This window comes from Vanessa atalanta, chromosome 23, assembly GCF_905147765.1.
Source record: "Vanessa atalanta chromosome 23, ilVanAtal1.2, whole genome shotgun sequence".
NCBI classification, from domain to species: domain Eukaryota; kingdom Metazoa; phylum Arthropoda; class Insecta; order Lepidoptera; family Nymphalidae; genus Vanessa; species Vanessa atalanta.
In genome coordinates this window covers 4,628,846-4,641,433 of record NC_061893.1, presented here as the reverse complement: position 1 = coordinate 4,641,433, position 12,588 = coordinate 4,628,846, and the positions used below count along the sequence as shown (strand labels likewise).

The 12,588-nt window shown below is 31.5% G+C and overlaps 3 protein-coding genes across 3 annotated transcripts; 1 reads left to right on the top strand and 2 right to left on the bottom strand.

The window, feature by feature from the left end:
* Positions 1 to 461: 461 nt before the first annotated feature.
* Positions 462 to 3,456, top strand: LOC125073212. The gene is made up of 4 exons (XM_047683951.1): positions 462 to 512; positions 1,826 to 1,999; positions 2,678 to 2,833; positions 3,255 to 3,456. The coding sequence occupies exons 2-4, from the start codon at positions 1,997 to 1,999 to the stop codon at positions 3,429 to 3,431; spliced, it is 336 nt and encodes a 111-aa protein (XP_047539907.1). The 5' UTR covers positions 462 to 512; positions 1,826 to 1,996; the 3' UTR covers positions 3,432 to 3,456.
* A 1,314-nt stretch (positions 3,457 to 4,770) lies between these two features.
* Positions 4,771 to 8,779, bottom strand: LOC125072981. Its single transcript, XM_047683617.1, has 11 exons — positions 8,695 to 8,779; positions 7,893 to 8,083; positions 7,536 to 7,770; positions 7,175 to 7,386; positions 6,912 to 7,094; positions 6,631 to 6,783; positions 6,043 to 6,215; positions 5,561 to 5,635; positions 5,358 to 5,384; positions 5,223 to 5,255; positions 4,771 to 5,043 (listed from the first exon to the last, which is right to left on the bottom strand). The coding sequence occupies exons 1-11, from the start codon at positions 8,777 to 8,779 to the stop codon at positions 4,803 to 4,805; spliced, it is 1,608 nt and encodes a 535-aa protein (XP_047539573.1). The 3' UTR covers positions 4,771 to 4,802.
* Positions 8,780 to 8,870: 91 nt separating this feature from the next.
* LOC125072980 lies at positions 8,871 to 12,447 on the bottom strand (the record flags this gene model as incomplete). Its single annotated transcript, XM_047683616.1, has 9 exons — positions 8,871 to 9,042; positions 9,424 to 9,501; positions 9,835 to 10,007; positions 10,437 to 10,601; positions 10,973 to 11,140; positions 11,360 to 11,577; positions 11,758 to 11,840; positions 12,069 to 12,220; positions 12,328 to 12,447. Coding segments are annotated over 9 exons (1,329 nt in total), but the record flags the coding sequence as incomplete, so codon positions are not given.
* Positions 12,448 to 12,588: the final 141 nt, after the last annotated feature.

Sequence of the window (12,588 nt, the reverse complement as noted above, 5' to 3'; positions counted from 1 at the left end):
GGTGGTGGTGACTATTTGAATAAATTTATATTTATAACCACTTATGAACTGGTGAACTAGGTATACCTGTTTGTGTAGTTCACCAGTTCATAAGTGCTATCCTACCATATGTGTGGTATATTTAACAAACTCTTCTGTCTCGGCTGCGTTTGCGCCGTCTAATGTTAAACTAATTAAATGCTTAACTAATTCTTCCTGGAAGAAACAAATGACAACTCTTGTCAAGAGTTTTTTATTACGGAACTATAAAAATAGCATTTTTTAAATTTGATTGCGTGATAAACCGCCATTCATTATACATCATTAATATTTAACATGTGTAGTGTAACGTAATAATTTTGATATTTATCACTATTTAAGTATAATTACGTAGCTTTTCTATCAGATGGAACACGATATTTTGCTTATATTATAGAATATTTTTTCAACCTGATTCATTTATCCATTTCAAGATGGTATTCGTTTCAGTATTGTTATTAGGACTGTATAAATATGTACTTGCAGATGGAGGGGTAAGTGTATTTTAAACAATAAAATTAGAGTATTTTATTTATGTAATATTTAAGTATTTAAATGGGTAATAATATAATAAGTTTGTTTGTTTGAATGTTTTTCTTTCATGATGTAACACACGTGGCTGGGTCACATCGATACAGATACCTACATAACATACTTTAGGTACATGTACCTAGGATAAACGAATAGTTGTGGGATTAGACCTACTATACTCACTATTCAAAAAACCACTTCCATTGTTCTGGTTGACACTTATTTATTACCAGAACGAGGTAATTACAATAAAACTAGGGAATTAAATAAAAGTTAAAAAATCCCAACATTACATTTTTAATGTCGAGACCCTAAATATATTGGGGCGAACCAGAAGGGATCGTGTAGCAACACTATTCAAAATCACCGTATTCTTTATTGTACACCAATAAACACATACGTTTAAGAATGATCCACATGAGGCGGCCGTATCTCTAAGACAGCGATGTCTTCAAGGCAACCTTAAGGTAGATGATTAAGAAACGAAAGGTAGAATTAGATACAATTTATATATAAAATTAAATTTAATTCTCGCGAGATATGCAGAATTAAAGTGCGAGATGTTTTTAAATGAAATAAGTGAGTGAAGAGAGTTCCACAGACGAACAGCCAGTAGGTACGGTAAAGGAATTAGTATAGTATGAAGTCGAATGAGGAGGATATTTCTAAAAGTAAATTATCTTCAGAACGAAGAGTACGATTATGAGTAAAACCTAAAAAAATTAAACCCTTTATAATAACACTATCCCTGTGTAATTTAATTTTAATAGTCTGCGGCGCATTGAGACAACTTTTGTTAAGAACATTAAATCAAAATACTTATTCTTTATTAAAGTAGACTTTTACAAGCACTTTTGAATCCTCATTTTCCTCGCAGAATTTTATTAAAAGTAAAGCTACTTCTGGTTCGGAATGTACATATATTCTACCGAGAAGAACCGTCAGGAAACACAGAACTTACTCTATTCCAACATTGACGTACACTATGTCACTTAGTTGAATACAATTACGTTATTACTTTCTATAAACCTACCAAGATAGTTATTTGTAAATTTTAATCGTGTCAAACGTTACTGCATCTCACCTTTAAATTTCTCCAACTTTCTCAAGAAATGGGCTAACAAACACAAAAATATTATTTCAAGCCAAACTAGTGGATCAGACTTGATTGTTCCCTTGTATTAAGCGTAAATTAATATACGAGTATCTATTTGGACTAAACTTATACTGCGTATTACAAATAGCTGGACATAATACCTAAGTATTTACTTTATAGATTCCAGATGACGGGTATATTTTAAATTTTGATTCGCCGATTTACGTTTGTCCAGATGAAGAGAGCAATGCCTTCGTGGATACGTCAGATGCCGAAGTGAAGCGATACAACGAAACAACAGCTTACTTGACAGGATTTATAAAATTTATAAAGGGAATTGAACCCGCAACTATGGTAAAGATATTATTGAATGGTAAAAATGAATAAATTTATTATACGCGACAAACAAAAGAAAATGTATCAGTTCCTCATAACATTACCCTGGAAAAGCAAAACTGGTATATTAATAAAATCAATTATTTTTGAGGTAAGAAAATAACTGCATAAGGGTCTCGCCAAACCTATCGATCCAGGGGACGTTGCAACAGATAATAGAAAGTTGTGATCCCAAAATAGGTTTCGCCGCTGACTATCAATAACGAAGTGCACTCTGAGATGTAGGGACTTACATTTGATTATTTTTTTTTACTTACATTGGACATTAAGATATCCTTCGTTAAACTCTTCGACAAACGGATGCGATCGGCAAACCGGTTAATCGATAGCCCTTGCTTCGCTATGCTCTCGTTAGCCCAGGAACATGGGCGAAATAAGGCGAGCGACCGCAAATCCGAAGCATTAGAATTATTCTTATAAAGATCTGGCTTCGCTCGACTTTTAAAATATTGTACTATAATAATACAAAACAGTCACATGTGTCTGTCGAATGAAAATCTGCTATATGTGTTTCTAACAATCTACCTACATCGGAGCAATGGAGCAACGGAATTAACTCCTTACTTTGTTTTCATAAGAAGAAAAAACTTCAGCCCACCATAAAGCTGTTACTTTTTTTTAAATATTACTTTACAGGTAGAAGTTTTAATAGAAAAGGATATTGGGGGTAGTTTTGAAATGTTTGCTTCACACGAAATATGTGACTTATGTAAGGAATTGGGAGATGAAGACAGTCCTTATGCCGATTATCTGAAATATTTTGGATTTCCCGATCAATGTCCATTTTCACCGGTAAGTACTGAACCTATGTTGCACAAATGTGCTATTCTGTAAGCACTTCTCATTTCGTCGAAATCCTGATTACAATTATACCTATTGTACCTACGTTGATTTGATGCGTGTAGATACCTTTAAAATGTATCACTTTCTGACATTTTGAGCTTGTTCCTACAGAATAGGTGTAAGAGCATTAAATAAAACTTGACATTCATACTGTCCTCTTATATTCCAAAGCGAAGTATTGTATGATGTAAGTAGATATACATTTAAAAAGAGAATTTAATAAATCTATAACGCCGAGACTCAAATTGTGTAAACATTCACTTCCTGAAGAAATGTGTTAAATTTACATCGATATAAAATAAATTGATGTTTTGTTTTTTTAATTCAAAATTCGTTGGATTCAAAGTAAGTAGTTTTGTAATGTTTTCAGGATAAGTTCGCCATCAAAGATTTCGTGGCGAACACGAAAGATTTACCGATTAACAGTGCAACAGCTGGCCGATATCAGGTCACCATGAACATATCCAAAAACGAAGGAGGCAACTGTTTAAGTGACAAGAGGTTTATCGCATGCCTTAAACTTGATTTTATTATCGAGTCGTTGTGAACAATTGTGCTAAATTAAAGTATAAATATACCTTTGATCTATTTTCTTTTTTTTTATTAGTTATGGCCTGAAATTCGTTTGGCATTCAGCTTAACCGAATTGCGGCGACTGAAACTGAACTTAAGCGTTCGGGCGAAATTACATTTAAACGCCGTATGCATTATTTAATTGCACTATGTTGACTAAAATCTTTAAAAATATCTGTAATAACAATGCGATAAAGTAAGTCTTTTATCTACTCATGGTCAATCATTTTAATTAGGGACATGTAATAACTCGTGTGCGTTTAGACTCAATTAATTTGTTCTTCTTAATTAATAACCAGTCTTAAAATAAAAATCTTGGCTTGATCATATAAACATCAAATAGCATGTAACAAAAATTTAAATTAATTGCAGGCAGGGTACATCTAGCAATAATTGAAATAGGTGTGTAAACAAGTCACGACATGTCACTATCGAAAAAGCGCAGGGAAATTAAGACGAAGTTCTCCCGAACTCCGAACGAATTTTCCTTTTTACCGAATATTTGACCGAACTTCGTATTCAACTACATTCTGCCCATTACTACTAATTTTAAAGTATTAAAGCTAAATGTTATTTTATGAAAGACAGACTTGGGCCTGAATTACATCCACCAATGTCGATTCGCATTTAGATGGATGGCTATGGACACCCATACTCGTCGTTACTACGGGTTGCTATTGTTGTTCACCTACACTCACAGCTGATCAGTTACAATTAACACATTAACATATAGCTTTAACATGTTTTTGCATCTTTAGAGCGTGTATATACGTAAAAAGGATTCATTCGAGTTAGTACTTTGTTTCCATTTTTCTTAGCAATATTTAAAAATATATATATTATGTTAACCTTAATCATATATAACATTTTCTCTTCTCCAAAATAATAAAAAAAAAAACACTTAGAAGTATGCAAAGTACCCTCTGAATTTGTTATTATTAGTGTAATTTCCTAACACGTCATATTACGTCGTCTTGTACTTGTAAATATACCAACTCTGTATCTAATGTTGTCTTAGATTTTCGCGATTATTACACATTGAAATAAAACTACTTAGTTTTTAACGGATTTAATCGCGTATATTAATTATTTTAACATCCCGACGTTTCGAGCACTTTGCAGTGTTCGTGGTCACGTGTCTGCCCGTGAATATACGCGATTAAATCCGTTAAAAACTAGTTTTATTTCAACTCTGTATCACCCATACCTCCTATATGAGTTACGCTCAAACTGTATAAGGTAATGATGACTTGTGGCCAGTAAAATAAATGGATTCTTTTTTTCATGGTAGTATTAAAATAAGAACATTTGTATAGGATGAAATATTATTTAATGTTGCATAATTTCATTCATCATCCGGTTCATTGACATTTTCATCACGACTGGATTCGTAGAAAACTTCGTCCCGTACTCTTAGACTATGTTTTTTAGATGGTTTTTTGTCTTTCTTTTCAGTATCTTTTACATGTCTTTTGGTTTTTACATTTGCTTTTGCTTTATATTCTACTTTAAGTAGTTTGCCTGTATTTATAGCATCTTCTTTGCTGTCGCTGTTCGAGCTATCTTGTTTGTCTTCGCCTTTCTTCCTATATAAATCAATTGAAAACAAAAATCGTATCCGTTGATTTATTTTACGAAGAAGTTCATTGACCTAATTATTTTCATATAAAATGGAAATTTATGACTAAATTTTATATTAGCTGAATTATATATATTAAGCTTCTTACTTATTAACGAATATGCAATTAATTTATTCTTCACTTACACTGCTCTTAAAATATCTTGATGTTCTTCGTCACTGCAAAAAGTAATCACGTAATTATCATTATATAATCTTAATCTTAATTGAAAAAAATGGTTTATAATTAATATAAATATTAATTATAAACCTTCAAATTACCTATCATCGTCTCGATCGTTAATGTCACTGCAAAAAAAAAATCAAATGTTAAATGAATCTGTACGACGAAATAATATAAACCAGTGAATTGATCATTCAATCGGATAATTCAGCGTGTTAAATAATGAACGTATTGAATGCGACCATAATAAGCATTCATAGGGATTTTAGGATGTATATAATAATAATAATATAATTTTTACTCGTCTTCTTTATTCCATTCGACAGACCATTCTTCATGTGTTATACCAGTACGGAACACCCTTCTACAGTTTTCTCTGTAAAAATAAATTTGTTTTGTATTTTTGTACTTCTAATAGTATTATTTTTATTTAAGTGTCAATAAATATTTAAAAAAAAATACAAAATCAATCTCCATAAAACTGGAATGAAATGGAAATAAAATATAAAATACAATCGAAATATAAAAATGTGTCAATTTTTTTTATAATCTGTAGAAATGAGCCATTCTTATTGTAAGAGGTAATGTAATAAAACTGTTTGTAAATATTTTTTGGTATTTTTCCTGCCATTAGGAGTAATCACGTTGAAACGCTAAGTGTTATTGACTTCTATGAGATGAGAGATTAAATTTTGTTTTTGAAACTAATTAACTAAAAACATCAAGTGAAAATAATAACACCGCCACATTTTAATGAAAAACATGATACCCAATAGAACTTACTCAACGTCCTTATTGATAGCACAAGATAAGAATTGTCGATTCTTAAAGACGCTAGTATAGAGGAATGGTCCGTGACAGCTGTGACTTTTCGGATCGATTTTACACGCAGATATGACCCCGACAACCCGCTCCTTTCCTTGATACTTGACTATTAGAGGCCCACCGTGGTCATTCTATAAGAAGAATTCAATTTGAAATAGTCAGACGGGTATATTAGCTGCCATAGTGATATGTGAGAAAAAGTGAGTATCGTTATTTTGGTTAATACGGTCATAACTGTTGCAAATTGCAGTTTGGCGGTAGACCTTAGAATAAGTGCTGTACCAAAATTTGTTTGAGAGAAATAAAGTGTGTGTGAAATGGTTCTTGCTCTAGACTTAATTTTAAATTCACACACATACAAACAAAACCATGCATTAGAGACTAGATTTCTTCGGAAAAGATGATCACGATGTGGAAATGACTAGTATTTTGTTGCACATGTTAATTTAGAGCTTTATTTTTTTTATTTAACGAGAACATGTTCTCTATTCGTTCGTTCCATAAACCGTTTATTTGAATTTAGATATTTTCCTTGATTTTAGATACCTCACAAAAACCGCCTTGTTTAGTAGATCGTCGCGCGGTGTAGTCGTCAGGATCGCGAAGGTGCCTTCCTAAATCGAGACGAAACTGAGATTGATCATCATTTTCTTGATCTAATCGGCGACTCTCCACATCTGTGCAATTTGCGTATCTTTTCTATAAAGATAAAATAATTAGAAAGATTGCTACGTCCTGGCTATATTAAGAGTTTGGATTCTAAGTTTCTTAACCGCTGATATAAATACATTTTGGATTATGAATGATTTCTTAAGAATACTCCTTACATCACATATTTCACTAAGCCGTTTCATCACGTCCTTGGTGCATATCATGTATGTAGTTATGATGTTCCTGAATCGCTGAGCCCACTTCTTAGCACATTGCTCATTATCCATTATACAAACTTTTGCTTCTTGTAAAGATTTAGCATTTTCTGGTATATGTACTTTTTGGCGACGATATACCCCCTGATAAAATAAATAAGCTTCGTTTCACAAAATAATGGTATTAAAACATGTTAAAAAACGCCTTTGATTTGCCTCGTTACCTCTCTGAAGTTACTGCCGCTTCCCCATCCAGCGATATACCCTTTAGTTCCAGCTTTTTCGAGTTCTCTACTAACGTTGTTGTAACAAACAAGATCGGTAGCAAATTCGCATCCTTTTTCTAATACGCCAAGTTTAAACGGTTTGTTTACTTTTACAATAGCTATGTCGTTGGAAGACCATTTTATGCTATCTTGGAAATCAAATTTGTAGTCTAAAAAATATTTACAGAATTTTATAAAAAATCCTTTGTATGCATAAGATTTTCCAATTTTATAAATATGTTAAAATAGTTTTATGAATCTTAAGTTTCTTCATATGATCCTTAAAAACTTAAATTCATTTTAGCTTATATGTACTTACTTTTAGGTATACATTTCCAAACTACTTTGCGTCGGTGCCTACAAACACAGTCGTCAGATTTGTAGTCAAAACTATCCACGAATTTCGTTGTGCCGGATACTATGTAAAACTTATCTGCATCTTCCACGCAAGCGGCAGATGTTAGGACGTAGTAAGGATCAAGTATGACTCCACCACAAAGCCAACCGCGATATTTGTGTGCTTTAGCCGATTCTTTTGTTAATTGAAGATATACCTATTATAAATCAACAAAATGATCAATTTTATTTCAACTTTATCCTAATTATATAGATCTTAAATAACCGTATATATCGGTTAAATATTTTAAATGATTCCGTAGCTTCAGTTTCATCTTACCATATAAGGTCTTTTGCCTATCCCAACTCTTTTACTGTATAATATCCTTCGTGAGTCAATAACAGTCTGATTCTCGTACTCCCATCCTTCGTCTGCGATTTCATTTTCTTCTTCGATAGTTTTGTTAACTTTTTCAGGATTTGGAGATGTTTGCTTCAATTCATGGGTATGATTTGTTGCAATACCTATACCTGAATATACATATATTAGATTAGATTAATCATTTTTATAGATTTATCATTTCTTTTTAGATATAATTTTTTTTTACCTAGAACTATAAAAATAGTGGCAAGGAAAAGTCCAGTCGTCATTTCAGCAACCCCAAAAATGTATACAATAGAAAATTATAATTAATTCTCAACAAATATAATGGTTAATATGAAAAGAAGTTTTGCTTCATTGATTTCAATAAATTAACATCCGGTTGTAAATAGAATTGATATGGAATTATTGATTTCATTGCAATTACGAATTTTTCAATAGATGTCCTATGTCTTTTAATTTCTTGTTTCGGTTTTAAACTCAATTAAATAGATTTGGTATCGTTATATGCTTAGAACATCATGTATGTACATTAAAGTAATTCTCTTTTTTTAATGAATATATCTGTTACAAAAACTACTTCTATGGGTATAATTCGCGTGCTAATTTGTTCAAGTATATCGAAAATTACAGTTCTAATATTATTACGACTAATAATTGTACAATTAATAATCTTACATAACGCAGTAGCAAATCACGAGCAAAAATCTGCGCTAACAAACAAGTAACAATGTATCGCGAGTTATCGATGCGAGTTTACCGAAGCTACACATTGTTTTGTGGATACATTTGGGAGACACATTCTCTCCAAAGCGCGAGGAGGCCTTAGTCCAGCATTTGGGCATTTTATCGTTTATTAATTTTTACTTTCATCGTGATAACGTAAAAACAAAATCAACAGCATTAAAAATTATTTATTTGGAAGATTATAAACATTTATACAAATTTTATAGCATCGCTGATGTTTGAATTATTTTTCAAAGTCTTTTCAGCTCGCTGAATATAACCCCTTTCAGAAAATACTTTGTCTGTATCAACATTTGTATCTTCATGTGCTCTTTGAAGTACTTGCGCTGGTGATGTTGCATATATTTCATTTTTAGCTGGTCTGTTAAGGAAAATACATTTAATTGATGAACGTGAATTAAATATTGTTTCTTCTTAATGTTTCCCGTTTCCATTTAGGAGATCGATATGAATCAGAATTAGCACGTATGTATGTTTAATACAAATCAAAGAGGAACATTGCAATTTTGCGAGGGTTAAAAGATTTAATTTTGGAAATTATTTAATTTTAGTTTTTTGATTTATTCCAAAAGTATCTTAAACAAATACATATAGTAAAGTATATATTAAGAAAAAAGTACTAGATTTGACTAATTACAAATGCGTTTTGGCTGGCTGGAATTTATTTTTGTTGTTGCTATAAATATGTTTTTTACTTGGCAAAATTATTATTAAATTGCATTCAAAAATTTTATTATTTTACCCATCAGGATGATTTTTCCACGACAGTATTTTTTCCACGTGAGTTATCCCTGATCTAAATTGTCGTCTGCATTTTGGTCTGAAATATTGTTTCAAATGATTAAAAATTGTATGGGTATTGGGGTCATAAAAACCTCAAATCTAATAGGTAAAATTGAAAATCTTCTAAAAATAAACAATTTACGAAAAAGAAGAGAAGAAGAAGAGTTTGTTTTAATAACCATAGATGTTTCAAATAAAATTAACAGGTAAATAAGAATAGATGACTTTCATTGAACTTTTTATATAAAGCTGAGATCGCTCCTGCTAAATACTTTAATTGCATTTATATTTAATTGAATCAGACAAGTACCTAGTTAAATATATAATAATAAATTTAAGGGCAAGTCGGAAGATTGTCAAATGCACTTACTCCACGTCTTTGTAAATAGCACAAGAAATAAATTGTCGGTTTTTGTACACGCTGGTGTAGAGGAAAGGTCCATAGCATTTGTTTGTGCGTTCTTTGACGAGGCAGGCAGATATAATACCAATAATGATGGAGTTCATTCCGTTACCGTACACGAGCGGGCCACCATGATCATTCTGAAAATAAGCATTTTAAATGTGGTAGTGAAGTTGACAATTTATTTAGAAAATGGTTTGAATTGTTAAAGTAAAACAAAATTATAAATAAAATAATAACTAAAAATATATTTGGATACTTTTTAGCTTAGCAACTATTATTAACTTTTAAAATCGAATCCAAAATGCTTATAATTTTTTATATTTCTATTTGTTTTAATTATATGCGTGTTTTGTTTACTATGAGACAAATAAATTCATGACTGAAAAAACCGTTCGAATATCAAATTTCAGCATTGTTAAAATAATATCGTCAATGGAAAACACATTTTTAAAAGCCAAAAATTTTGGAGCTGTAATTGTTCTTCATTTCACTGACGATATTTTATCTTATACAATGATTTGTTTTTAAATGTTTTTTTTTTTTTAAATATTTGTATAATATCATACTTCACAAAATCCTCCATCAGCTTGAGAATTGTATCGTCTGGATTCATTATAAGCTGAGTGCATAACAAGATTAGTCGGTACTTTTTCTGATTTTACTATTTTGATATCTCGTCTCGCGTCTTCTTCATCAGAATAACTAATATCTTGACAATCAACATATTTCTCCTGTAATTAGACAAGACACCGGGTAAACCAAAAAAAAAAAACAAAATTCTATCCATAACGATTTTCGGACTAAAGGATTTTAACGATGACACTTATACAATAATGTCATCTCTGTCTTATCTATGGGACTAAAAAGAATATCAATTATTTTAGAAGATTGGGTAACAGAATCGAAGGAATCACAAAGTTGTAAATATCATTACTCTCTTATTTAAACCAATGAATGATAGTTATTGTATACAACAAGTTCAATAACAACTTTATGTATTAGTAAAAGAGACAGTCATACTTGAAAACCAACTCGTAGTTTAATAATTCATATAACAAGTAATGAATAACAAATAGTAAACATTAATTAGTTTCAAGCATACGTTACAAATCTCAGACATAGTCTGTCCTATATCCTTAGTGCATATCATATAGTTGTCGATGATATTGTGATATCTCGAGCCCCAGCGACGTTTGCATCTACTCTTTGGTATAATTTCTACGTTCGCTTCTAGAAGATTCTGCTGGTTATCTTTTCGCCTGCTCACCCACTAAAACAATTTATCACGATAACGTGCATACAAAACTTACTCTTATATTAAACATTATAATTGCATCTTGCATAGTTAGTTGTTAAGATTTATAAGGAATAGTCATTATTACAAATCTAGATATAGGATCGGACTGAACGAGATTTGACAATTTTGTCCTGTTTCTCATAGAAATTCGTTATTACGAAAATCTTAAACATATACGGTTATTAAACTTACATCGTTGTATCTAGATGTGGTACCCCAACCAGCGATAGTGACGACGCTGCCGGGATTTTCTAAAGTTTGACTTTGGTTATTATAGGAAATAGGTTTCGGTATAAAGTCGCATCCTCTAACCCGACGGTTGAAGTCGAAGCCGTCTTCTATTTTAACAACAGCGATATCGTTGTTCATCCATCTGATATTGTCGTTTTCGTGTCCATCAAATACATAATCTGTGAATGTCATGTAGATTATATTCTCTTCTATTCAATCGATTCTTGCAGTGGGTTATTAAGGTTCTTTCTAAGGTTAGATATAATTATCTTATAATGGATTTCATCGCTCCGATCTTCAACTCTTTTCGAAATAATCGATGATGTAAGAGATATTTAAACCTGTACAAACATACTTACTTTTTGGAACACACTTCCATATTGCTTTCTTTGCGCCATTTTTGATGCAAGGATTGTTATATCTATCGTCTTCGTCAGAGTACCTATGAAGCATTTCAATTAATGAATATCAAAACATAAGCTTGTAATTTTTTGTTTAACATTGTATTATATTATCTAGTCCTCTCTTTATTCAAATCTTTGTATATCACATTAGCCAATGTTCTAAGAATTAGGCGTCCTTCAAGTTTGAAAAACAACGGGAACGGGGCACAATAGTATATTAAATATGTAAATTCAGACCATAAAATCTGCACAAAACTTATACTTACTTATACGTTCCAGACACAACATAGAAGTGTTCAGCGTCTTCAATACAAGCTGCTGATGTGAGTATGTACTCTTCGTGGACTATGACTCCTCCACATAACCATGAACGATAATTGGGCGTTTTCTTATTGCTGCGTGGTAATTTCAGGTACACCTGAGGAAATGTTTAGAGCCAATGAACACGTTACTCCTCTATTAAAACAGTTAAAGGTGATGTATACATTGTATGTTTTAGTAGTTTTTTTTCTAAAATAATCTTACCATGTATGATCTGCCTTCTCTCACTTCTTGTCCGTTTATAATCCTTCTAGTTTCGTTTAGAACTTTTTCCACTTCTCGGGGTATATGAGTTGCAACATCAATAGCATGAACATCTGTAAAAAATAATATGCAAAAGGGTTTCCATTAGACTTTATTTGAAGTATTAGCCATGACTTATTTTGCTAATGATTTAGCAAACATGCCTTGACTAATTGTAAAACTTTTTACTATAACATATTTATTATCTCTCGGGGTAAGATT

Coding starts and splice junctions, on each gene's coding strand:
- LOC125073212 (XM_047683951.1), top strand. Junction 2,834..3,254: donor ATCAATGTCCATTTTCACCG/GTAAGTACTGAA, acceptor TAATGTTTTCAG/GATAAGTTCGCCATCAAAGA.
- LOC125072981 (XM_047683617.1), bottom strand. CDS start 8,779: ATGCCCAAATGCTGGACTAAGGCCTCCTCGCGCTTTGGAGAGAATGTG. Junction 6,784..6,911: donor GGCTTAGTGAAATATGTGAT/GTAAGGAGTATT, acceptor TTATCTTTATAG/AAAAGATACGCAAATTGCAC. Junction 5,385..5,560: donor GAATGGAATAAAGAAGACGA/GTAAAAATTATA, acceptor TTTTTTTTGCAG/TGACATTAACGATCGAGACG.